The sequence below is a fragment of the Elephantulus edwardii genome, unplaced genomic scaffold (assembly GCF_000299155.1).
Source record: "Elephantulus edwardii isolate Elephantulus edwardi_28Jun2011 unplaced genomic scaffold, EleEdw1.0 scaffold00026, whole genome shotgun sequence".
In the NCBI taxonomy this organism is placed as follows: Eukaryota; Metazoa; Chordata; class Mammalia; order Macroscelidea; family Macroscelididae; genus Elephantulus; species Elephantulus edwardii.
In genome coordinates this window covers 16470714-16495575 of record NW_006399776.1, presented here as the reverse complement: position 1 = coordinate 16495575, position 24862 = coordinate 16470714, and the positions used below count along the sequence as shown (strand labels likewise).

The 24862-nt window shown below is 39.7% G+C and overlaps 1 protein-coding gene across 2 annotated transcripts in view; it reads right to left on the bottom strand.

Annotated features, from left to right (window-relative positions):
* Positions 1-24862, bottom strand: part of RYR3 (ryanodine receptor 3) — a 753100-nt gene that overhangs the window by 497075 nt on the left and 231163 nt on the right. For both annotated transcript variants that reach the window (XM_006883055.1, XM_006883056.1), the window contains exon 2: positions 5144-5263. In XM_006883055.1, coding sequence (XP_006883117.1) covers positions 5144-5263 — 120 coding nt within the window. The remainder of the gene's footprint in view (positions 1-5143; positions 5264-24862) is intronic.

Sequence of the window (24862 nt, the reverse complement as noted above, 5' to 3'; positions counted from 1 at the left end):
AAGATGGACTGATACAGTAACTGGAGCAATGGAGGTTGGAGTGTTGGAATCAAGGAGGTTGGCTTAGGACAAGGCAGGGTTCAGAGCTGCTGTACATAGAGTTGCTAAGGGTCACAGGTGACTCAACGACATATAACAACAACAATCACTAATATCACATGCTAGCAAAATCCTGCTGAAGATTATTCAGAAACAACTTGAATAGTACATTGACAGAAAACTACCTGAAATACAAGCTTGGTTTAGAAGAATTCATGGCACTAGAGACATTATCGTCAATGTCAGATGGATCTTGGCAGAAAGTAATGAGTACCAGAGGATTGTATACCCATGTTTCATTGACTATGCAAAAGTGTTTGACTGTGTGGATCACAATAAATTGTGGCTAGCCTTGAAGAAAATGAGAATCTGAGTGAAACCTGTACTTGGACCAGGAAGCAGTCCTCAGCAGAGAAACACTGCATGGTTAAAATTCAGGAAAGGAGTCTGTCACAGATTATTCAAGAAGCTGGGCTTTATGAGGAGGAATGTGGCATCAAATTGGAGGAAGATTCATAAACAACCTATGATATTATGCAGATGATACAACCTTATTTGCCGAAACTGAGGAGGACTGAAGTGCTTGCTGCAGAAGGTTAAGGACTCTAGTCTTCCGTATAGATTGAAGCTCAACACCAAGAAGACAAACTGGCAGCACCATGATAGATGCAGGAGAGACTGAAGTTTTTAACAATTACAGCTAGCTTGGCTCCACAATCAATACTCTTGGCACTAGGAGTCAGGATATCAAAAGATGAATTGTCTTTGGTAAATCTGCTGTCAGGGAACTTTCCAGAGTACTGAGAAGCAAAAATGTCAGTCTGGAGACTTAAGATGCATCTGGTGCAGGCCATTGTCTTTGCAGTTACTTGCTATGCATCAGAAATCTGGACAATGAGTAAAGATGGCAGAAGAATCAATGCCCTTAAGCTGTGGTGCTGGAGAAGAGTCTTGAACACACTATGGACGGCCAAGAAAACAAATAGGTCTGTCTTGGAGAGGGTGAAATCAAGTTTTTTCTTGGAGACTAGGATTTTGAAGCTCCATCTCACATACTTTGATCATGTGGCCAGGATGGACTGGTCCTTGGAGAAGGACAACATTCTCCGAAAGATGGAGGGACAGTGTAGGAGAGGAAGATGCCAGATGAGATGGCTTGATACAGTAACTGGGGCAATGAAGCTTGGTGTGTTGGAATTAGTGAGACTGGCTCAGGATAGGGCAGGGTTCAGAGCTGCTGTGCTATGGGTCACAGGCGACTCAGTGACACGTAACAACAATATTGGATAAAGGCCATGTGTATAGGTATATCAATAAAGGTCAGGATAAAACAAACCAAAAAAGGGAACAACTTTGACAAAAACTCAGACTCAAAACTCTTTACTGCTTAGTCAGAACCAATTCATAGTTGATCATCCAACACATTTTCAGAGGCTATAAATTGCACTGGAGGAGCCTGCCCAATGTCCATGGAGCCACTGATGGATAAGAACTGCAAGAGAGGCACCAGATTTACATTAGCAGTACACAGGGAGTAAGATAGAAGTGATAGTTTCCATCTCTTCTTAAAAGTGTTTAGTATTATTGCGTTCTAATAAAAAATAAAATTATAACAATAATTATCACTTAAGTCAAGTAAGTGTTAAGAATATCATTCCTAGTGCACTTACAGATTTCTGGAAGTTATACAAGTGTTCAGGTCTTTTGTTCATATAGAGTCACTATGAGTCATCTACAACTCAATGACACTCAACAACAGCAGGTAAGGAGTTACATTGCCAACCCAAAGGCATGTGGTTTGAATCCACCAGCAGTTCCATGAGAGAAAGCTGGGAAATCTGCTTCTTGGTAATTTATGTACAGTATCTGAATACCTGCTGGAAGGTCTGTTATGAGTTGGTTCTAACGTGATGGCAGTGAGTTTGAGGGATGTTTTTAAATGCACTTATGACGGAGCTCTGGTGGCACAGTCCACAGGTAGTTGTGCAGCAAACCCCAAGTCTACTCCTCTCTGACAGATCAAAGGCACCAGGTTCTGTGGGTAAAAGATGAGCAATCTCCTCCCACACAATTTGCAACATTGGAACTCCAATGGAGGATCAGCTATGAGTCAATTCCAACCTGATGGCAATGAGAACGTGTGCTGATGAGGGAGCTCTGATGGTGTCACCCACAGCACGTTCAACTGCTAACCTAAGGGAAGTACCTCTCTCTCTCTCTCTCTCTCACAATGTTCAAGTCTACCAGTGGCTCCATGGGAAACAGATGGGACATCATCTCTGTGTAATTTATAACTCTGGAAACCCAACAGAGGGTCAGCTATGAGTCAGTTCCATTTCAACAGTAATGAGTTAAGGGTGCACATGTGAATGGTATGGGCCCACAATTCCAGAAGTCACAGAAGCAAAGAGGTTCCTGTATGTATTTGCTAATAACCTGGCTTGGGTAAAATAATTACAAATATGTTGTCGGGTGCTGTTGAGTCACAAATGATCCAGAGCTGACTCTGCAGTGTGTTTTCAGAGGTAGGTAATCACATAGAAGTTTGCCTAAAACCAAGTATGAAGAGTTACATAGTTTTGTAGGAGAAAACTACTTACACCAAGGCTTTCTTTTTAAAGTTCAAAGGCCAACATTTCTTTCTTTTCCACAAAACCAGAGGCATAATATTATATTTAGTAGTATTATCAATATATTTAAGCTGTTATTAAGTATGTTATATTAGTCTCAATAAATGTGTTTGGGATATTTATTTAACTTCATTTTCACAGTTCTCTTAAAACTTATTTAGCTTTATTTGACATATCGAAAAACCAGAATTCTGGTTTAAATATCCTGTCCAAGGTTGAAGAGCAATACACAATGGGTATATTGTATGCATAGTCAGAACCCACTCCTAGCTGACTCTCCAGTGGGGTTCAGAGGCTGTAAATTGCAGAAGAGGAGATTGCCCATCTTTCTCATAGGGAGCCGATGATGAATTACAATATAGCAGATAATTTACATATAGTAACTTATTGAATCCTAATGACAGTGTTACTATTGTCATTAATTCCAATGAGAGCGTAGTTACTATTACAATGATCTGTCACTGAGAGGAAGATAGAAAGGTTCATAAAGATTCTGTTCCAATAGGAAGGTCATAACTCAATTAGCAAGTGATGAATAAAGGAATCACACCCTATTTAACTCCAGAGCCTATGCTCTGAACCACTCTCCAAACTCTATTCAATGAATGACTAGAAAATGGTTCAATTCCAAATTCAGGCCTGGTTGTTTTCATTGCATTTATGTAGCACCTTCTTTCTGAAAATAAGGAAATTAACATGGTTCAGTTATTTGACCTTGCTCTCTCACTGCCATCTAGTCAGGTTCACTTTATTAGCCGACCCCTCCAGTGGGTGTCTAAGATTGCAACTTGTACAGGAGGAAACTGCCTATCTTAATGGTTGAATACACATTAAGTTCTTGCCTTCTAATCTAATGATCTTCCTATTACTTCAGGCTGGGGAAGAAAAGAAAAACACATAGCTAAGAGCCACAGCAAATGAGGACATAGATCACGGAAATCACACCTAGGACCTTTGAAATGATCAACCATTCTCCTAGCAAATGTTTTCACATGGCTATGCCATCAGCTCCAGAGGTATTGCTCCTAGGGAGTTGCACCCTAACCCAAAGGAGGAACCCCCGGGCCACTTCCAATCCACCAACTGTTCTACAGGAGAAAGATGAGCTAACTCCTCCCATGCCATTCGTGGCCTCTGAAAACCCTTTGGAGGGTTAGCTATGTGCTGCGTCCTGCTTAATGGCAAAATCTTAATTTGTGCTGTAATCCCAAAGATACGTAGTTCAAGTCCACCAGCTGCTCTGCAGGAGAAAAATGGCCACTCTCATTCCCATGTAATTAACTGACTCTGAAAACCTGCCAGAGGCTCAGTTATGGGTCTGTTCCAACTCGATGGTGTACACCACCACCAACATTCTATCATTACTGATCATGTATGTGACAAATGGATGTCTCTATATTCATGGTTCAAAATCCTACCGGGAAGGGAAAAATGGAGAAGCTAAGCACACTACTGGGACGTATGGTGCATTTGTACTCTGGGGAATCATTCAAACTCTGCATATGTCTATGTTATGCTTGTTTATTTGAAGGAACATCATGTCAATCAGGTCAGCCTTTTGAAAATACAACCAATTTCTTTCTTTTTTTTTTTTTAAGGTCCTGGGAGAAAAATTGAACTTGGAGGTTTTGCTAAAACTTAGTATAAGAATTCCAAATACCTAGGTCCGTTTGACATACCAATCATGAAAAACAGAATGAAACACAGCCCGAAAATAGAGGAAGAAAAGTTCAGGGGAAGAGTCACAGTGTTACACGCACAGACACAGGCAGGAACCAGAGCAAACATCTGACTCTGCTCATGGGTCACAGCGGGCAGACAGTTACAAGAGTCTCAGCACAGACAGAATTGAAAAGGGATGTGCTTGTGGTAATACACAGCCCCAAGCACCACTGAGTCCCTGTAGCAATAAAATGACAGCTGGGAGTAAAGAACAAGCTCTCAAACAGATTCCTGAGACTGAATTAATAACCAAATAAAGGAGTTCTAGGAGCATTAAAAGGACCTCCTCCATCAGTGCTGACAGAGACGAGGAATCACCCATATCCTGTGAACACCATCAGACAGAAGCACCTCTAATTCTTCCACTGTGGTTTGTTTCTACTTCAGTGTTTTCTGATTTGGGGAGAGTTCTGTTTTAAACCAGGGAGCTCTGGTGGCCTACTTGGGTAGGGAGTTGTGTTGCTAATTCAATGGTGGCACCTCTCAACTGGTTTGAATCTGCCTGTCAATCTTTAGGAGAAAAATGGAAAATGCCCTCCTAAGCGAGTTTCAGTATCTGAAAACCTGCTAGAGGGTCAGCGATGAGTGGGGTCCAACACCATGGCAATGAGTGTGAGCTATTAAACCTGTTCTGCTTTCTATTTAACAAAAGAAATGGATTTAAATGCTTTTTCTACCACCATCTATTTATAGCCCCTTCTTCTAAATGATTGGGAAGTCAGGGAAGGAAGGTTCAGAGCAATCCAACTCACCTTGGCTTCTGAAGTTGGCTCTAAGAAACACAGGCGATTCCCAAGTCCCTCAGCCGCCAGGCAGAACTTCCTCTGCTCTTTGTGAATGTTCGCGATGCATTGCAGTACTACTTCATCTTCCTGCCAGGAGAGACACAGAAGTATGAGTGGCATAGACTATCTGCCAAGGTTAAACTAGATGCTCAAATCACCTTGTTCTATATGAAGCTGGTAAACTGGAAGTCTTTAATGAGACACACATTAGATTTTGAATAGCAGAGGGCAGTGTTCTGCTTATTTGCTTTTCATTTTTAGGTGAAATTCACATGGTAGAACTAAGCACCTACCCTAAGAACTCTACTCAGCTCTGGAGAATGTCTATAAAATGCACAAACAGCAGGGACATCATGTGTAACATCTGAACAAACATAAGAATTAAATATAAGCACTATTTCCAAATACAAAATAAATGTGATTGAGAAGTACAGAAATTAGAACACCAAACAGAGAGGCTTGGATAAGTGGAAGGAAAGTCTAGCTTTTATCAGATGTGGAGGAAGCAATAAACACGCTTTACTGGAGTGGCAGTTTATGGTGGGAAATATATTTAAAGAAATATAAGAGAAAAATGGAGAAGACAGACACTCAGGAAAGCAAGAACACAAGCTTTAAAGATCCGGATTTAAAGGATTTGAAGAGTAAGTAAAAGAAATACTAGGAATTCCCATGGAGAGGACCCGATTCCTTTAGCTCATTTGCAGAAAGAGTTCTAAATTCCAAACACTTTGCTTTAATGTAATTTCTCTTACTCCTTGTCTAGAAACAGGCAGGTGGAGTTTCCCTCTGCAACCTTTGTCAACCAAGACTGATATCATCATCTCTAGGGCAACGGAGCAGGGGGAATACTCTCAGCTGTCAAACTGTCTGAGGGTCACCATTAACATTGAGATCAGGGGCCATGGACATCAGATGGCTTATAATGCAAGAAGACATCCTCAAAGCATGTAATTTTTCTGTCTGAAATGTCAAGAGCATCCCTACTGAGAAATACCGAAGTAACTTCCCCCTAAACAGAGTTCACCAAGAAAAAAGCAGACATTCAGAAATGATAGGAGTCCACCTATTGCGTACACTTTTTATAAATCTAAATTTTGGGATAGCTACATTTTTTTCTTCAATGTGAACATTTGAGAGTCTCTTTCCATAATCTCCTTCCTATACTCTTCCCACATCAAGATGGTCACACCATGCTGTCAGGAGCTTGCATGCGCTACTGTGGATTCTCTTGACTTACCTTCTGAAATGTATCTATCCTAGAAGTTATATGCTCATCATCCAGATGTCAATCAACCAAACTACTCGGATTCAAGGCACATTTTCTGGGTGTCGGGCCTGCACCAGTGCTTTCCTAAGTCAGCAGTCTGAGTAAGAGCCAGGTGGGTGTGAGACTCTGGCCAAATTTATTCTTCTGCAAACATTTTCAAATTTTGTCTACATTCCATCAAAACGCGAATGCTCAGTGATGGCCTGGCTCCAGACCCCACCTAGAATGGTGACCCACATCTGCCTTAGCTCCAGACAACAGCCATTATTTCAATAAACCTTGACCAGATTTGAAGTTTTTCAGTGTTTGAGACTGAAATCCTTGCATCAATGTTGCATTTGGGATCATAAGATCATTCAACTCATCTCATTACTTCTCTCTCTTTAATGAAACACTAAACATAAGCCTCTGCAACTGCCTGCAGAAAAAGGGCTTGCTCATTCCAGTACTTCCTCCATTCCAACTCAGTCTCTCTTCTCCCTTCAGTCTCTCTTCTCCCTTTGCTTTAAAGAAAAGTAAAGCGGAGTACTGTCCGCAGGGCATTGTCCTGGGATTATCATTTCTGAGAAAACCCCTTTAACTGAAGGATACAACCCATCCACATCTTGTATCTACTCCCCAAAGCAGCTAGAATTCTCCTAGAATACCCTAATATAATCTAAAGTACTGAAGAGCAATGGTGTCTCTCTGGAGACTAAGGTGCATCTGATATAGGTCATGGTCTTTGCAATCACTTGTTACGCATCAGAGAGTTGGACAATGACTAGGGAGGATAGAAGGAGAATTGATGCCTTTGAGCTTTGGTGTTGGAGAAGAGTATTGAGGGTACCATGGACTGCTAAGAAAACAGATTCACCCTAGAGAGGGTTAAACCAGGTTGCTCCTTGGAGACAAGGATTCTGAGGCTTCATCTGACATACTTTGGTCATGTTGTAAGGAGAGTCCAGTCCTTGGAGAAGGACATCATGCTTGGGAGGGTAGAGGGCAGGCACAGGAGGGGAAGGCCCTCTATGAGGTGGATTGATTCAGTGACTGAGGTAATCGGGATGGGTGTGTCAGAGGCAATGCGATTGGCACAGGATAGAGCAGGGTTTAGGGCTGTTGTACATAGGGTCTCTATGAGTCGAAAGTGACTTGACGGCACATAACAACAACCACCACCACCACCCTATCAAATATCAAATTCAAGCTATTATTTTTATCTATATGCAAAACTAATTTTGAGGTGTGGGATAGCCAATTTCCACATATTTTTAGCAATCTGTGAACATCCTCATTACTTCTTTCATTTATTTGACTCTTAATGAAATAAAAAGATTTAAAACTTTGTACTATTTCAATGAACATTTATTGATTACATTTTAGTGGCAAAATACTCACTGAAAATACTATAGAGTACATAAGTATTTTAGGATAGGACCAAATTAATATTGTTGTAACTCAGGTGGCCCAAAGGTAAGAAACTGCACTGCAATTCCAAAGGCTTGCTGTAGTAAGGATAGTAAGGGCTGAATGACTAGTTCAAAGCATTTTTTTACATCCTACGTTGACCATCATCCTACATAACTTCAAGGTTTACATGGATAACCTTCTGAAAACTAGCATTTTGACATAATTATCTCTGCTCAACTTTTAAAATACCTTATCATGAATATTTCTTGATATAACCATTTTTACAATACCCTATGATGAGTATTCCTTGACATAACCAAGAATGGTACCATTTCCCAAACCCAAACCACACTAACCCACTCTTTGAACCCAATTTCCTTTTTATAATTCTGCCATTTTCTCACTTCTACTATGCTTGTTCTACTTCACTAAGAATTTCAGTTCCCAGAGAATACCCCTATCTCTATTACCTTCTTTACTCCAGGGAAGGAAACAATGAAATATTAGTGGAGAAAATAACTCAGATTTTATGGAACTATAAATTTACAGTTTACTGATAATTTACACTCAGCTTATTTCAGCTCTAATTTCAACTGGTACAAGATTATAAAATTTCTCAGTTTTTGCAGGACACACCGTAGATTAAACTAAGCCATTAACAACCAGACTTCCTATCTTCAAGAGAAAGGGAGGAAAAATAAAGAGAGAAAAAAGTGTTAAGCTGGAGAGAATCAAGTATGCCAAAAGGGGAATAACAGGACCTTTAAAACCTACTTTTGACCACCCAGGGAATTCAAGTGAAAGATGTAAGTTTTAAGATCACATTAAGGTCTGCTACGTGCTACCAAATGAAGTCAACCCTCTACCTCTAGACATATCTCCCCTCCATATTTCTTGCCTATCTCATACTAGGCCTCTATCAGATATTTCCTTTTTAAACTTTTCCATCCGCATACATAACACTCCATCCTCTTCTGCTTCTTTGAAGAATCCTTCCTGTTCTCCTTCTTCTGCCAACCTCCAAATACACGCATTTCCAAGCATTAGTCTTTGTCATTTCCCCTTGTCAATCTCACTAGTTCAAATCATTACTTGCTACACGTCTGAGAGCTGGACAATGACTAAGGATTATAGAAGAAGAATTGATGCCTTTGAGGGTGGTGCTTCAGAATAGTACTGAACTTACCATGGACTTCCCAAAGAACAATCAGCTCAGTCATAGAGAGGTTGAAGCCAAGCTGCTCCCTAGAGGCAAGGATTTTGAAGCTTCATCTCACATACTTTGGGCACATGTCCAGAAGGGACCAGTCCATGGAGAAGGACATCATGCTTGGAAGGGTGGAGGGATAGTGCAGGAGATGAAGACCCAGGATGAGATGGATTGACTCAGCGACTGGAGAAGTGGAACTGAGTCTGTCAGAGATGATCAGATTGGCTCAGGTGACTCAATGGTATTTAACAAAAACTGAGTCAGAACGAACTCATAGCTAATCCTCCAATGAATTTCTGAGTTGATAAATCAAGGAGAAGGAGATTACCAATTTTTCTCCCACTGATTCTAAATGCCTGAGAAGTGTAGCCTTTTGGTTAACACATCTCCCTAAGAACTAGGCCACAAGAACTCCCTCCATTGTCCACAAGACAAAACACTCAATTATATAACTAATATTCGATGGCCTTCATACTCTCAATATATTCTACCTCCTTGTCCTTTCTTCATGTTGTTTTAATACTAAAGTAGCAAAGATGTGCTCTAATTGTCTGCATTCCTACCTTTTGTAAATTTATTATGGCTAAATGAGTTTAAAAAGCGTATTGTACTATAACCTATGAACATATTCTGTTGTTACGTGCGATCAAATCACTTGTGACTCACAGCAACCCTATGTACAACAGCTCTGTACCCTGCTCTATCTTGAGCCAATTTCATTTTCTCTGACACATCTACCTCCATAACCCTAGTTACTGACTTAATCCAGGGTCTTCGTCTCTTACGCTGTCCCTCGCCTCTTCCAAGTATGATGTCCTTCCTCCAAGGACTGATCCCTGTTGGCAATAGGCCCAAAATATATCAGGTGGAGCTTCAAAATCCTTGCCTCTAAGGGGCAGTCTGGTTTTACCCTTTCTAGGGCAGATGTTTGTTCTCTTGTTGATCCATGGTATGTTCAATATTCGTCTCCAACACCACAACTTAAAGGCATCAACTCTTCTTCTCTGATGCACAGCAACTAATTGCGAAGACCATGATCTGGAACGGGTGAACCTTAATCTCTAGACTGACATAATTGCTCTTCTGTAGAACTAATGAACACAGATACAAAAAATTCTCAATAAAATCCCAACAAATAGCATCCAGTATGTTATTTTCTTTTTTTTAAAAAAAAATCATGTATCATGATCAACTGTTGTTCCTATCTTCTCTCTTCTCCCAAGTTTAGCTCAAATGTCACCTTCTTCTATAAAACCCAAGCACTCTGAGTTTTCATAGCAGTATCATCATACTTCTTTCATTGTATCTATTTCTATGCATGCTTGATCCCCTACAATATAATTTTCAGAACATAAAATTATATATGTTAATACCGTATATATTCTATTACTTATGTGTGTATGTGGCTGCTGTTAAGTTGCTGTCAAATCAATTCCCATTCATAATGATCTCGTTTGTATAGGAAACTGCTCCTCACAGATTTAAGGATGCAGTCTTTCAGCTTTAGATCCCCATCCCATCTTCTGAGGTTCCTCTCGTAGGTTCAAACTGCCAGCCTTTTGCTTAGGCACTGAGCCCAATGAGCTAATATTTACTGATTCCTCCCCCAGACACTGCTTTGTCCTAGGAGCCCTAGATTCTTAATGTGCTAAATATCATGGGCTGCCAACTGAAAGCTAGAACTACAATAACCTATTTAAGTCCATAAAACACTATGTCATAAGTATTATTGCTATCTGCAAGTTATAAATGAAGAAAACACATATGGGACAGGTAAGTAACCTGCCTAAGGGCTCACAGTGGGAAGGAGTATTCTGGTGTGCACTCTAGGGAGTCTATATCCATGCCCTCTAGTCTACTTTCAGCTGATTCTGCTCCTTAAAAATAGGACTCATCTTCTGATTCATGTTTGTACCTATCGTGATAATCTCTATTATGTGCCTTATGTACACACTACACTCAATTGTGATTCCTTGTGTGGATGCATTGTAGTTTTGGTTTTGTCATTTCTCTGGATTTTTTTCCTCACTTGGTAGTCTCACTTAATTATAAACTCTATTGGGTAATAAAATTCTGTTTCCCTCGTCAAGATATGCACCATAATACACTTAATAGGAACTTTCTGCTTGAGGAACAGAATCAAGTTAAAAGAATAAATCTCTCCACATAAGAGCAATTATGGCACAAAAGGTCAGTTTCAGTGATGAGACAAAAATAGGTTGCCTAATGAGCTGAGAACAGATCTTGATATGAAAATTATTTTTAAAAAATAGTGATTTTTGAGACCCATATGAAAAGCTTTTGTTGTTGAGTACCGCAGAGTCAGAACCAACCTACTGGCTGGTTTTCAGAGACAGTTAATCTCATGGGAGGAGAATGCCCATCCTTCTCCCACAGAGCAGCTGGTGCCTTCGAGACTGCAGCAGCGCTTCTTGCCACTAGGCAACCAGTGCTCCCTATCCACTTCCTGAACAACATGCCTCTGGAAACTCTATGAAGTTTGAGAAATGATAATTATCAAAAGGCCTCAGGTCTCTTGTTCATAGGGTTGCTATGAGTCATGCTCAACTTGGTGGCAATCAACAATAACTCGGGAAGTTTTTAGTTCATGTTTCTTAATTTTTTCTTTTCAAATTTTTTTTATTTTCACACAATTGTTCTTGTTGTCATGTGACTCACAGCGACCCTCTCTATGTACAGCAGCTCTGAAGCCGACCCTGTCCTGAGCCAGTCTCACTGATTAAGACACACCTATCCCCATTGCCCTAGTCACTATATCAATCCATCTCATCCTGGGGCCTCCTCTCTTCCTCTGTCCTTTGTCCCTTCCAAGCATGATGTCCTTCTCCAAGGATCAGTCTTTCCTGGCCACATGCTCAAAGTATGTGAAACAGAGCTTTAAAATCCTAGCCTCCAAGGAGAAACTTGGTTTCAAAAAAATTAATATCATATGCTATGAGAGTTTTTTTTAATTTAAAATAACATTTTTATTTTATACTGGTTTACTTACAAAGTCTGTGTATATTGTTTTTCACACCAGATCTTTCCCATTTCCTTTACCCATTCCTCCCTCCATTCATCAAACTGTGTGACCCTATGATTAACCTCTCCCCCTTCCCCACCACTCATCCTCACCTCTCTGTTCCCCCTTTATCCTCCACCCCCTTGTAAGAAGTTAGGTTAAATTTGTAACAGTGAACGCGTAATAAAAAGTCATTATGTGCCACAAGGTAGATAGTATTTCAGTCTGATTCTTACAACAATCCTAGAAGGTAGGTTCCAACATCATTTCTGAAACCCCTAGCCAATACAGACAATTAAGCAGTCGGCTAAGATTGGAGGTTTGAGTCCAACAGAGAGGAATCTCAAAAGACCAACCTAGAGATCTACTACTAAAAACTTTGTGTTGTGTACTATCAAGTTGAAAATGACTTACAGTTGACCCTCCAGCAGATATTCAAAACAGTAAATAAATACCATGGGAAAAAAGTGCCCATATTTTCCCATGGAGCAACTGGTAGATTTGAATCATGTGCCTTTGGGTTGACAGTACAACTTCTTACGTAACACAGTTCTACTCTAACATACATGGTTTCCCATGGGTCAGAAATGACATAACAAGTGGCAATGCTTTTATGTTTGCTTTTTAGTAAGAAAAAATTTATACTTAGTTAACCAGCTGGACTCAGTTTGGATGACCCCAATTTTGTTGGCAACATCCGAAGCATCATAGTCAGGAGCAAGTTGAACATGGGCTTTCTCTCCCTCAGGTCTAATCAAGGTGTTGACCTTGGCCACATGAATGTCACAGAACTTCTTTACAGCTTATTTGAGCTGGCGTTTGATGGCCTTGACATCCACAATGAACGTAAGTGTGCTGTCTCCTATCTTCTTCATGGTAGACTCAGTGGTCAGGGGACACTTGATGATGGCATAGTGGTCAAGCTTGTTTCTCCTGGAGGTGCTCTTCCGGGGGTATTTGGGCTGCCTCCAGAGTCGTAGCATCTTAGGCCGCTGGACGGTGGGTGATGTGTGGATCTTCATTTTCTTCTGTGGCTGTGGATGCCCTTCAAGACTGCCTTTTTGGCCTTTAATGCCTTTGCTTTGGTTTCAGTTTTGGAAGGGGCAGGGGCTCCTTCTTCACTTCATAAAAGGCTATGCTTATTTTTAAAATATCACCTCTTTCTATAGATAAAGAGTCTAAGACATAGAAATTAAAGTTTGTCACCAACTGGTAAACAACAGAGCCACACCTTGAAATGTAGGACTGAGTCCGTCATTTTCATGGTACCAAGGTGGTTTTTTTTAACCCCAAACAGGCTGACCCTAGCAATAAGTCTGAATTCATGTCAGCCTTCCACTAACACTCATGACAATACTGACAAAAATAAATCGTTTTCAGCCTTCTCATAAGGTAAAACAACACTGAAAAGTAAACAAACCACGGAGCTCAATGCTACAGAAATCAATAACAAAATTTTTCTATGCTCAGTGTCTTCAACATCAGGAGTGAACACTAACTCAGAATTTGCAGACACAGGGAAAAATTATTAAAAACCAATGTATAGCACATGTCAGCATGGCTCCAAACTATGAGGTTAACATGTGCCAGCTAGTCTTGCCACAGATTCAGGTTGTGGTAGTGCTGAGTGATTGTTCCTCAGCAATTACTAAGGATATACTCTTATGGCACCCTTTGCCTGTTGTTGTTGTTATTTGCCATCAAGCCACCCACTACCTCTAGCCATAGCTGACCCTATCTACAATAACTCTGAACAATTTGTCTAAATTTCACATTATCACAATCTTCACAAACTAAAGTTAATTCTAGAGGCCTCTGGCCAAAGAACCTTGAACATTAACATGAATAGAGCTTGCCTATTCTACCCCTATTGCTTCTTTCAGCTTCAAGGCCCGAAGGTTGCAACAATAATTGCTATTTACCATTTCTGAGTTGATGGCTAGAGTAACCTTGGTTCTGCTTCTTCCTTCAGGACTAGGTGTAAAGAACTCTTTGGGAACCCCCCCCCCCAAAAGCCAACAACAACAAAAAACCAAAAACAAAGACCAATACCACATACCAAAACAACATAGAGCCAGCAGTCCTAGGTAAGGCAGATCATTAGGTTGCTGATGGCATCCCTATAGTTAGTTTCACACATCACCAAATGCAAGAAAGGTGTTAAAGGGAGCACTTTCAGTAGAGAGCAGTCCAGCAGATTTTTATGATCCATAGTTGAGTGCAGAATTTCTTGCAGAGGAGAATCCATAACTATTTATTGCTTTACAAAAGAAGACATGTTCTACCCACTCAACCTGAACATCAGGTACTATTTTAAGCAACCAATAAAGCTACTTGCTACATGTACATGAAGACATAGGTGGGAGCTCATTCTATGCTTTAACCTGAAAGCACGTCTTAAATGAAAAATTACTGAGGCCAGAAAGAAGGGCTAAAAGAAAAGGTAAGCTCACTGAAAGAACATCAGGCTCCTCTATAGTGTGATGGGCAATTTGGAAAAGGATAAATGATGATGGCTGAATGACACAATAAACATCATTATCAAGTTGTACATTTGAAGAATGCCAAAATGGAAAGTGATTTGTTACATCTATATTTACCACAATAAGGAAGATGGCTTTTGGAATGGCACTGATTATTTTATAAGGATTGATATCACTGGGTGTCTATCTGTATGCTATAAATATCAATCATTTTGATTAATGTGCTGCATAAATGTGAAGTTCCTTACAATGTAGATGCCTATCTTCTACCTGTGAATCCTCAAACAGTTGGCACTGGGTAGAAAGGAACAAATATTTGAGAACTAGATAAAGAAATTGTATGTTCTGAAAACAATCATATTAACAAAAAGTGTTCATATATAAAGATTGCATCATAAAGATCCTTCTACATGTTCTTCATTCTTTGCCAACAAGTAGACTGACTCACAGCAATCCCACAGGACAGTAGGACTGTCCTATAGGGTTTTCTAGGTTCTAATCTTTACAAAATCAGATAATTTCTTCCATAAAGATGCTGGTAGTCTTGAAGTGAGGGAACACTCCAGAGTGCTACAGAGCAATGATGCCAGTCTGAAGACTAAGGTACACCTGATTCAGGCAATGGTCTTCTCAATAACCTGCTTTGTATCTGAGAGCTGGACAATGAATAAGGATGGCAGAAGAAGAATTGATGCCTCTGAGTTATGGTGCTAGGGAAGAATACTGAATATCTCATGGACTACCAAGAGGACAGATATGTCTTTGAGAGATACCACTGGAGTACTCCTTGGAGACACAGAGAAGCTTTCACACATTGGACATGTGACTAGGTGAGACTATTCATTGGAGAGCGACATCATGCTTGGAAAGACGGAGGGTCAGTGAAGGAAAGAAAGACCTCTAATGAGATGGTATGACATGGTGACTTCAGCGATAGGCTTGAGTGTTTCAGAGATGGTGCGGGGGACACAAGATAGGGCAAGGTTCAGGTTGGCTGTTCATAGGATTTCTATGAAGCATACTCGACAATTCCTAACAACAACAATTGTGCCACAAACAACAGTGCACTAAGCTGCCTATTTTATTTTGGGTTTGTTTTATTTTTAGTTCCAGTATCTTTAATGGTAAAAATGGAAATAACTAATATTTTATAAAGGGAACTGTGATATCCTGTTTTATTTCAAAATTGCTCAATGAAAGATACAAATATTCTTAATCTATTAAAAATATGAAACTAGAATATAGACTTAGGGAGAAGGGTATCTAACCCCATATCCTTCTTTTTGTAGGTTAAATGATACACATGCTTAAGGATGAAATTTCTAGGTTTTCATTGCTATTGATTTTGTCTGTTAGACTTGGTTTTAGTTTCTTTACTCCTCTGAAACCTCTAATTTAGAAACTGACAAACATTAGGAATGGCACTGGGATTTTGCTCCTCACGGATTGTGGCAACTGCGATAAAAGAAATTTCAGGATACCAAGCATCTTAGTTACCTAGTGTTGCTAGAACAGAAATCACAAGAAATTTATTCTTTTAAAGTTTAGGAGACTGTCATTGTTGTTATGTGCTGTTGAGCAGCCTGTGGCTCATAGCAATCCTATGTACAATAGCTCTGAAGCCTGCCTTGTTCTGAGCCAAACTCACTGACTCTGACATACCTACCCCCATTACCAAGTTAAATTCAGAGTTCCAGCTCAAAGGGAAGTTTTGTTGGATTTCTTTCTTTTTTTTTTTCTTTTCCATTTGTGTCAACTCCAGAAAGATGTCCCTGTCCCTGCCTCTCTTGTGCTTCTGTTCTTTTGCAAACTCTGCTAAAAATACACTAATTTAAAATATATCCCAAGCTAATGTCTTCATTGACTTAACAATAAAAATGCATTTTTGAATGGGATTTTAACCACAGGAATATGATGGGAGTTCACTTACTGACCTGCAGGGTCAGCTGTGAGCTGAAAAATGTCCATCTTTCTCTCACAGAGCAGCTGGTGGATTTGAACTGCTTTTCTTCAGATTGGCAGCTCCTTGCCTTGCCAACAGACCCACCAATTTGGCTCTGTAAATTAGTTGGAAATGAGAAGATTATCTATTTATCTATATGTTTGCAGCAATGGGCTCAAGTATGTCAGAGATGATGAGTATGGCACAGATTACAAATATGTTGTTTTTAGGGTCACTATAAATTGTACTCAACTCATAGCTCCTAATAACATGTGTATATGTGTGTCTGAATGTCAATGTCTAAGTATGTGTATATTTCTCCATTCATCTACCATCCATCTGTGCTGTTATTAGAGGCAGTCAGGTGGACTCCAATTCACAGGGAACCTACATAAACCAGCTAGAAACTTTGCTCCATCCTCACAGTCTCCACTGTAGCTCATTACTGTAGATACTTTGTCGATTCTTACTGTTAGATGGCCTTCCTCTCCTTTGCGGATTCTCTACTTTTCCAAGCACAACGTCATTTGTTTGGCTGGTTTCTTTGTTTTGTTTTCACATATTTTTACTAGTTGCATGATGTCCTTTTATATCTCTAATTCAATCCAAAACACCAAGGGACAAAACTGATGCTTTTTACCACTCCTAGCTACTTTAAATACATTTATCATTTGACTTGTCAGATACTTACCTTGCTTGCAATTCGTTCTCTGTCTCCTTGTCTGGATTCTCCTTATCTTCCATTGTTTACTGGTGGAGTGGTGTTAATCTAGAAAATTCCTCACAGTTTTCTTTTTATCCAAATTCTCTCCCTACTGAGATTATTTGGTTTGAAGGCTCTGTAAACCATGAGTATATTCATTCATTGCCATCAAGTTGGAACTGATTTACAGTTGACCCAGCAGCAGGTTTTTGGAGGGTTACATCAATGAATGGTATTGCTCCTCATTCTCCCTTGAAATTACTGGTGGATTGGCACTGTCAGAGTGGCATCACCTTTCGGTTAGCAGCACAACTCTCTACAGACTATGCCACCATAAAGAGCTCTGAATTGGTACCTGCAACTTGAACCTCTCCAGACTTGTATGTCCAACTGGATCTTCAGCATCTGTACTAATGTAACAAAAAACAGGCACCTCAAGTTTAATTTGTTCAAATTTCAATTGTTCATCACATTCTCCAAGTATTCTCCATCTGTAATCTTTTCAAAACAAGAGCAAGGAAACTCCATTTACCTGTTGCTTAGGCAACAAAGTAAAATCTTCAAAGTGTATCCAATTGGCTGACTCTGTCTTCCCCACCATAGTCTCAAGACCTTACCTCTCGTCATTATGATTGCAAGCACCATGTAACTAAGTCATAGCCTCCTGGAAACATACGAGACAAAGAGAGCCTTTGAAAAAAATCTGAGATCTTGTCATTGCAAGACTCACAATTCTCCTCCAATGGCCTTTTCCCACTTCCCTATTATCTTTCTTCCATCACTCATTTGCTTGCTTAGTCCCAGTTATATCGTCCTCTTTTGTGGAGCTGAAAAGTTTAAAGCAAAATTTTTTGCCTCTGATACTTTACACTTGCTGTTTTAGACTTTTGCTCCACATCACCTATCAGAGATGTTCTCTCCAAGTACTAATCCCATTCTTACAGTGCACCTTCTATCTTGGTTAATCTTTCTTTTCCAATTAGCACAACAGAGTTTGTGTGTTTCTCCCCCATTAAAATGCAACTTTTATGGGTAGTTTTGTTCACTGTATTTCCAATGTCTCAGTGTCTGTTATGTGATGGATATCCAAGTAGCCAGTGAAAAGTAAGTTTTATTTTGTATTAATAAAACACTGGATTTTTATTAGACTCATATTGTTCTCCTGGAAGTATCCAAATAGTTCTTGGTTTCAGGTAGAAGTTGTGCTGGGAACTGATAAAAGAGGTACCTGTAAATTACTGGGCCCTTTCTGTTCCAGCAACTGGAAGAGGGTCCTGCTTCCTCTTTATAAAGTTTTCTTGTGCTGAGAAGGCAGAGTCGAAGTTTGATTATAAAATCTACTGCACATCCCACATGATTTGATCCTTTTCAGATCTGCAGAAGTGACAACAAAATGGAAAGCCCTTCCTCCAGACAGATTACAGAAATACAGGGGGCGGTCTAATGGCAAGAAGCTGTGCTGCAATCCCGAAGGCATGGGGTTCGAAGCCACCAGCTGCTCCCCAGGAGAAGACTGGGCACTCTCCTCTCATGCGATTAACTGCCTCTGAAAATGTGCCGGAGGGTCTGTGCTAACTCAACAGTACCCAACAACGTTCCTCTGATAGAACATGCTTTTATAGGTCAGAATAGTGATGTGGCCTCAGACATACTTTCCTAAAACGATGGTCATCTATTTATTAAAATTTTCTATTATTACAGAATGTAAAAATAATAACCTATTTAATATCCAGGAATATTCAGGCACCCTCTCCCCCACTCTCACTCCTTGCCTACATATAGGGAATTTTTCTCTAAAACTCCTTGCTGCATTAACATTTTGACTGCTTCTTTTCATCTCTCTTCCCCCATCAGAGCAACCAAGGCTGAGGGGAGACTACACACAGGTACAGGCACACACTCTGTAATTCCTTTCTTCTTTTAGCACTTTAGTCAGGGAGAAAAGTCAGAATCCTAAAACAAATCATCACGCTCATCACTGAGCTTCAGATGGAACAAAGGTCAATGAAAAATTTAGGGAAGAAAGACTGAGGCCACTGGATTTTATAACGCTCTGAATCTAAATAATAAAAAAGGAAATTTGACTAGGATACTTCAACTCTCAATGTTTATATAATAATGTGAACATATTCATGGCTCTATCTTGATATATTCTATAAACACTGTGACCCCAGATAGAGAGTTGTAATGTTATTTGCTGTCAAGTTGGAATTGACTTATAGTAGATCCTTCATGGTTTTTCAAAGGCAATAAATCACATGAAAGGAGACAGCCCATATTTCTTCTGTGGAACAGATGGTGGATTTGAACCATGCCACTTTGTGTTGACAGCACAGCTCTTTTACCAACTAGGCTGCCAGCTCTCTAGAGCTTAGGCTTCCAGTTCTCTAGAGTTCCATCAAGTTGAGTACTACTCATAGTGACCCTATGAAAAAACAGACCTAAAGCCTGTCCTATCCTGGGTCACCTTTATAATCTTTGACTTGAGCCCATTGCTACAATCACTACTAATTCATCTAGTTGAAGGTCTTTCTTTTGTTGACTCTCCACCTTTCCAAACAAGATATTCTCCTCCAAAGAATAGCCTATCCTTGCAACATGCCCAAAGTATACAAGATGTAGCTTTCTCATATTTGCCTCCAAGAAGCACTCTGGCTGTACTTTCTCCAAGACATATCTGCTCTTTGTTGCAGTCCCTGGGATATTCAGTATTCTTTTGCTCAAAGGCATAAATTCTTCTGTTATCCTTATTCATTGTCTAGTTCTAAGATGCATAACACGTGATTGAAAAGAACATTGCCTGATTCAAGTACACCTTAGTCTTCAAACTGATATCATTACTCCTCAACAATTTGGAGAGGTTCCTGACTGCAGATTTTCCCAGGCCAAGAATCTCCTGATCTTCTGACTGCTGATACCAAGGTGTTGATTGTGTATCTAATTAAGATGATATTGTTGATAGGTTCAAACTTTTCTCCATTTATCGTGATGATGCCTATCAGTCCAGTGGTAAGATGCAACCCATATTGAAGGCAGGAGTCTTTGATCTTTTGCAGCAATAACTCCAATTCTCCTCATTTTCGGGAAACAAGATTGTGTCATCTGCATAACGTAGATTGTTGATGAGTCTTCTTCCAAGTCTTATGCTACGTTCTTCATAGAGTCCAACTTCTCAAATAATTTACTCAGCATACATATTGAAAAGTCATGGAGAGAGGCTATACCTGGATGTGCACCTTAATTTCAAACCATGTAGTGTCCACCTACTTTGTTCACACAATAGCCACTTGGTCTAGGTTTAAGTTTTGCATGAGCACAGTTAAGTGCTCTGGAGACAGAGAATGAGACAGAGGTGCATCTTATTCTGATTCTACCCCCACACTACTGAGAAACCTAACCACTTAATGTGCAACTGTCTTCATACATTATTAGAGCTATTACTTAATTGCAAGTTAATTTCCTTCTCTTGGACGATTATTTTTATGTTGCTGGCTGCTGCACTGGGGCATAATCTTTCTCAGAGTATACAACTTGCCCGTGGCAGTCCATTCAGTCACTCTTGTATTTTATTATAATAATACCTATACTTGGTGGTGTGGCCATAGTACAATCTACTGTCATTTGTGGGGAATAAGCCAAGTTACTGCAATTTTTCCTAGATGCATAAGGCAGTGCCTCAGAGATGGTACTTTCTGGAATTTTCTGCTTTAAGAGTTGTAGGGAAAAAATAAGCTCAGTATTATGGCATGCCCAACATGTAAGACACACTCAATATTCTGAGCATTGTCACTGAAATTTACTGACATATGTTACAGCTTTGAGAAGCAAGAAGAAAGCCTTTTGAAATTGCCATATGAAATCTAATAGGGAGGAACACGGTGCATTTTCCAAGAAAGATAATGAAGTGAGTGGATATTAAAGAAATTTATAGGCTCGTATTTGGGTGGGTAAACCTTTGAAATAGACCTTTGACCTTGGTAGGTCTGGTTCAACCAAGGCCAACAAAGCAACATGGGAACCTGAACTTTTAAAATATTCATGAACTGAAAGCTAAGCAGAAAGAGAAAAATTACATGCTGAAGCCCTAGTAGAAATGTTATCTCCCTGTGAGAAAACAAGGACAGAACGTTGGTTACATAGCAACTAAATATCTTGATCAGTTAAGTGAGAACAGGCTGGCTGCATGATGGTGAGAAAGTTCACTGCTTTGAACTTACTGCTCTTGACAATCCTGGCAATAATCCAAAGGGTTTGCTATTGCTCTTCGGAGGTTCCTACTCCAGGGCTCCACTCCTTCTTTTTCTGTTTTTGATATCCTAAATTTTCAAAATTTAGGTCTAAGCTAGTTTTGCTTTGCTGACCATGATCAAATCACTTCAGACTGATCTAAAGCCTTGCTTTAAAAAACAGGTGATTTAAAGGGATAATAAATGTTTTAATAATTTCATGGTCCATAAAGTCCTATAAACTTTGTAGTCCAGGACTAGTTTTCTTAAAATAAAAATAATCTACTTTTAGCTCCACTCAGAACTGAGTCATACATTCATTCAAGAAATACTCTGCATCTACTTAAATGCCAGCTCCCATCTTAATAGTCTTAGATGCAACTGTTAACAGTGCAGGCAAGATCTCTCCCTTCCAAGAATTCACATTCTAACAGGATGTATATATCTTCTCTAATACATAGACTTTGAATGTCTGGTTTACATGTATGATACATTTTAGGACCAGCCAAATCTGAATAAGACAGAGAAAAAAATGTTTCAGCTACTTTTCTGCCCAAGACTCAGCTCATGTGTGCATATATATCTCTCTTGAGGTGTTCTATCCTGTATAGTATTTAACTATTGGATTTCTCGGCAGCCCCCCCTTTTTGTACTTTCTGCTTGGAAGGCAAGGGCTGCACACAGCTCATCTCCTTCTTGTTCATCGCCTTGCTCTCAGATTTACAAAATAGCAAACATGTCATATATATCTGGTGAATGAAAAGAAGGAAAGTTAAGAGAAGTAGATAATAAAAATGATAGATTCAATCTGAGTGAAATGCTGTTAATAGTATAGGAACAGTAATGAAAATTAGTAAGGGTCCATAGGACACACTTTTCAAAGAGAAAAAGAACCCAGAGAACCAAACAAAAAGCCTGCTTCTGCAGACAGAACTCTCCTGGACTCATCCTACTGAGACGTGACACAGTGGTAAGGTACTGCAGTCTAACCTAGGGTTCAAATGCCTGGGTGGTGCAAAAGGTAAGCACTTTGGCTAACCAATAGGTTGGAGGTTTGAGTCCACTTAGAGGTGACTCAGAAGACAGACTTGGATGTCTATTTAAAAAAAAATCAGTCATTGAAAACCTTACACAGCATAGTTCCACTCTGGCACACAAAGAGATTATCAGGGGTCAGAATTATCTCAACAACAACTAGTTAGGCAGGGGTTGAAAATTGGCTGCTAAGAGTAACAGCTTCCTACACTTGAACATCTCAATAAAGCCAGAATCTTCCTAACCCAGATCAATGAATTAGAATCACTGGAGAAAAGAGGCAGACAACAGGAGTTAAGAGATCTCAATTCAAGATCTAAAGTTAAGAACACTGTGTTTTAAAAATATTCTCAAAAATATCTTTAGTTTGCTGTTAGATGTCATCATGTTGAGTACAACTTGTAGCAATCCTGCACTATCCTGTGTCACCTCCACCATCTCTGACACACGAGAGTCCATGGCTGAAGTCACTGGGTCAATCTATCTCAACAGAGATCTTTCTTCACTTCTCTAAGCCTCCATTTTTCCAAGCACAATGTCCCTTTCCAAGGAATAGCCTTGCTAGCTACAAATCCAAAGTATGAAAGATTAAGCTTCACTGTCTTTACCTCCAGGGAGCACTCTGGCTGTACCTTGCCCAAGACATATCTATTTGTTCTTTTGACATTCTATGGGATATTCAGTGCTCTTCTCCAACACCACATATCAAAGGAATAAATTCTTCTGTCATATTTATTGATTGTCCAGCTCTCTGATGCATAGCAGGTGACTGAGATGATCACGTCCTGAATCAGGTACTGAATCTTAGTCTTCAAATTGACATTATTGCTCTTCAGCATTTCAAGAGAGGTCCCTGACAACAGACTTGTCCAGTACATCTCCTGATTTCCTGACTGCTGGTCCCGAGGGTATCCAAGCAAGATGAAATCATTGACAGCTTCAATCCTTTCTCCATATATCATAACGTTGACTAGTGCTCTTGCAGTAAAGACTTTTTTCTTTTTTCTGCTGCAAAGCATTTCCTATCTTCACTCTCACCAAGCAAAGTTGTACCATCTGCATAATATAGGTTGTTAATGAGTCTTCCTCCAATCCTGATGTAACATTATTCTTCACAGAATCCAGCTTCTTGAATTATATGCTCAGCATACAAACTGAATAGGTAGGGAGAAAGGATACAACCCTGACACATGTATGCTTTTATATTTCAAATCAGGCAATGGTCACTAGCTCCATTTGGGCAACAGCTTATTGGTCTGGGAATAGATTTTGTGCACGATCAAGTGTTCTAACAGTCTTATTCTTCTCAGAGTGAGCCATAATTTGCTATGATTCACAGAGTGAAATGCCTTTGCACAGTCAATAAAACTCAAATAGACATTCTTCTGGTATCTTCTGCTTTCAGCCAGGATTCATCTGACATCTGCCATGATATCCCTGGTGCCTCAGCCTCTTCTAAAACCAGCTTGAATTTCTGGTAGTTCCTTGTCAATGTACTATTCTAGCCATTTTTGAATGATCTTCAACAACATTTTGCTTGCATGAGATGTTAATGATATTTGATAATTTCCAAATTCTATTGGACCACCATTCTTGAGAATGGAGATAAGTATGGATCTCTTCCCGTGAGTCAGCCAGGTAGCTGTCCTCCAAATTTCCTGGCATAAACAGGTAAGTGCATGCAGGGCTGCATCTGTTAGATCAAATATGTCATCTGGTATTCCATCTTTTCTTGGGGTCTTATTTTTTGCCAATGCCTTCAGTGCTACTTCATATTTCAACACCATTGGCTTTTGTTCATACAATATTTCCTGAAATTTTTCAGTACCAACTAATTCTTTTTGTTATGGTGATTCTATATATTCCTCCCATCTTTTCCATGCTTCCTGGATCATTTAAGATTTTCTCCCTATTTCTCTGTATTGCAACTGGAGACTCAAATTTGTTTTTCTGTTCTTTTAGCTTGAGAAATGCTGAGTGAGTTCTTCAGTATAGTATCATTATGTCCATTCTACAGGTAAAAAAAAAACAAAACTACTTAGACTGAGATGTAGATATGATGTGCACTCAGGGGGTTGTCTCTTTTTCCCATTCATTATGCATTAACTTAGTAAGCACTTAGTGATTATTCATTGCCACATGTTGCTAGTTGCTGAGGATACAAAAGTGGGTCAAGGCTAGTAAGTGACGATTTCAGTTCAGCTACATATCATGCCAAAACAAACTCCAGCTCTTGCCAATCTAACAAATGTCCGTAAGGAAGAAAGCATTTCAGTAGCCTGTACATTTGCACTCACCACTCAAGAGTCAGCAAGTCTGCTTCTTCAATCTCTAGTCTAAAGAAAGACAATATGCAGGCTGGATGTTTGAGTTGAAGTTACACCATCTCCACTTTTTTTTTTT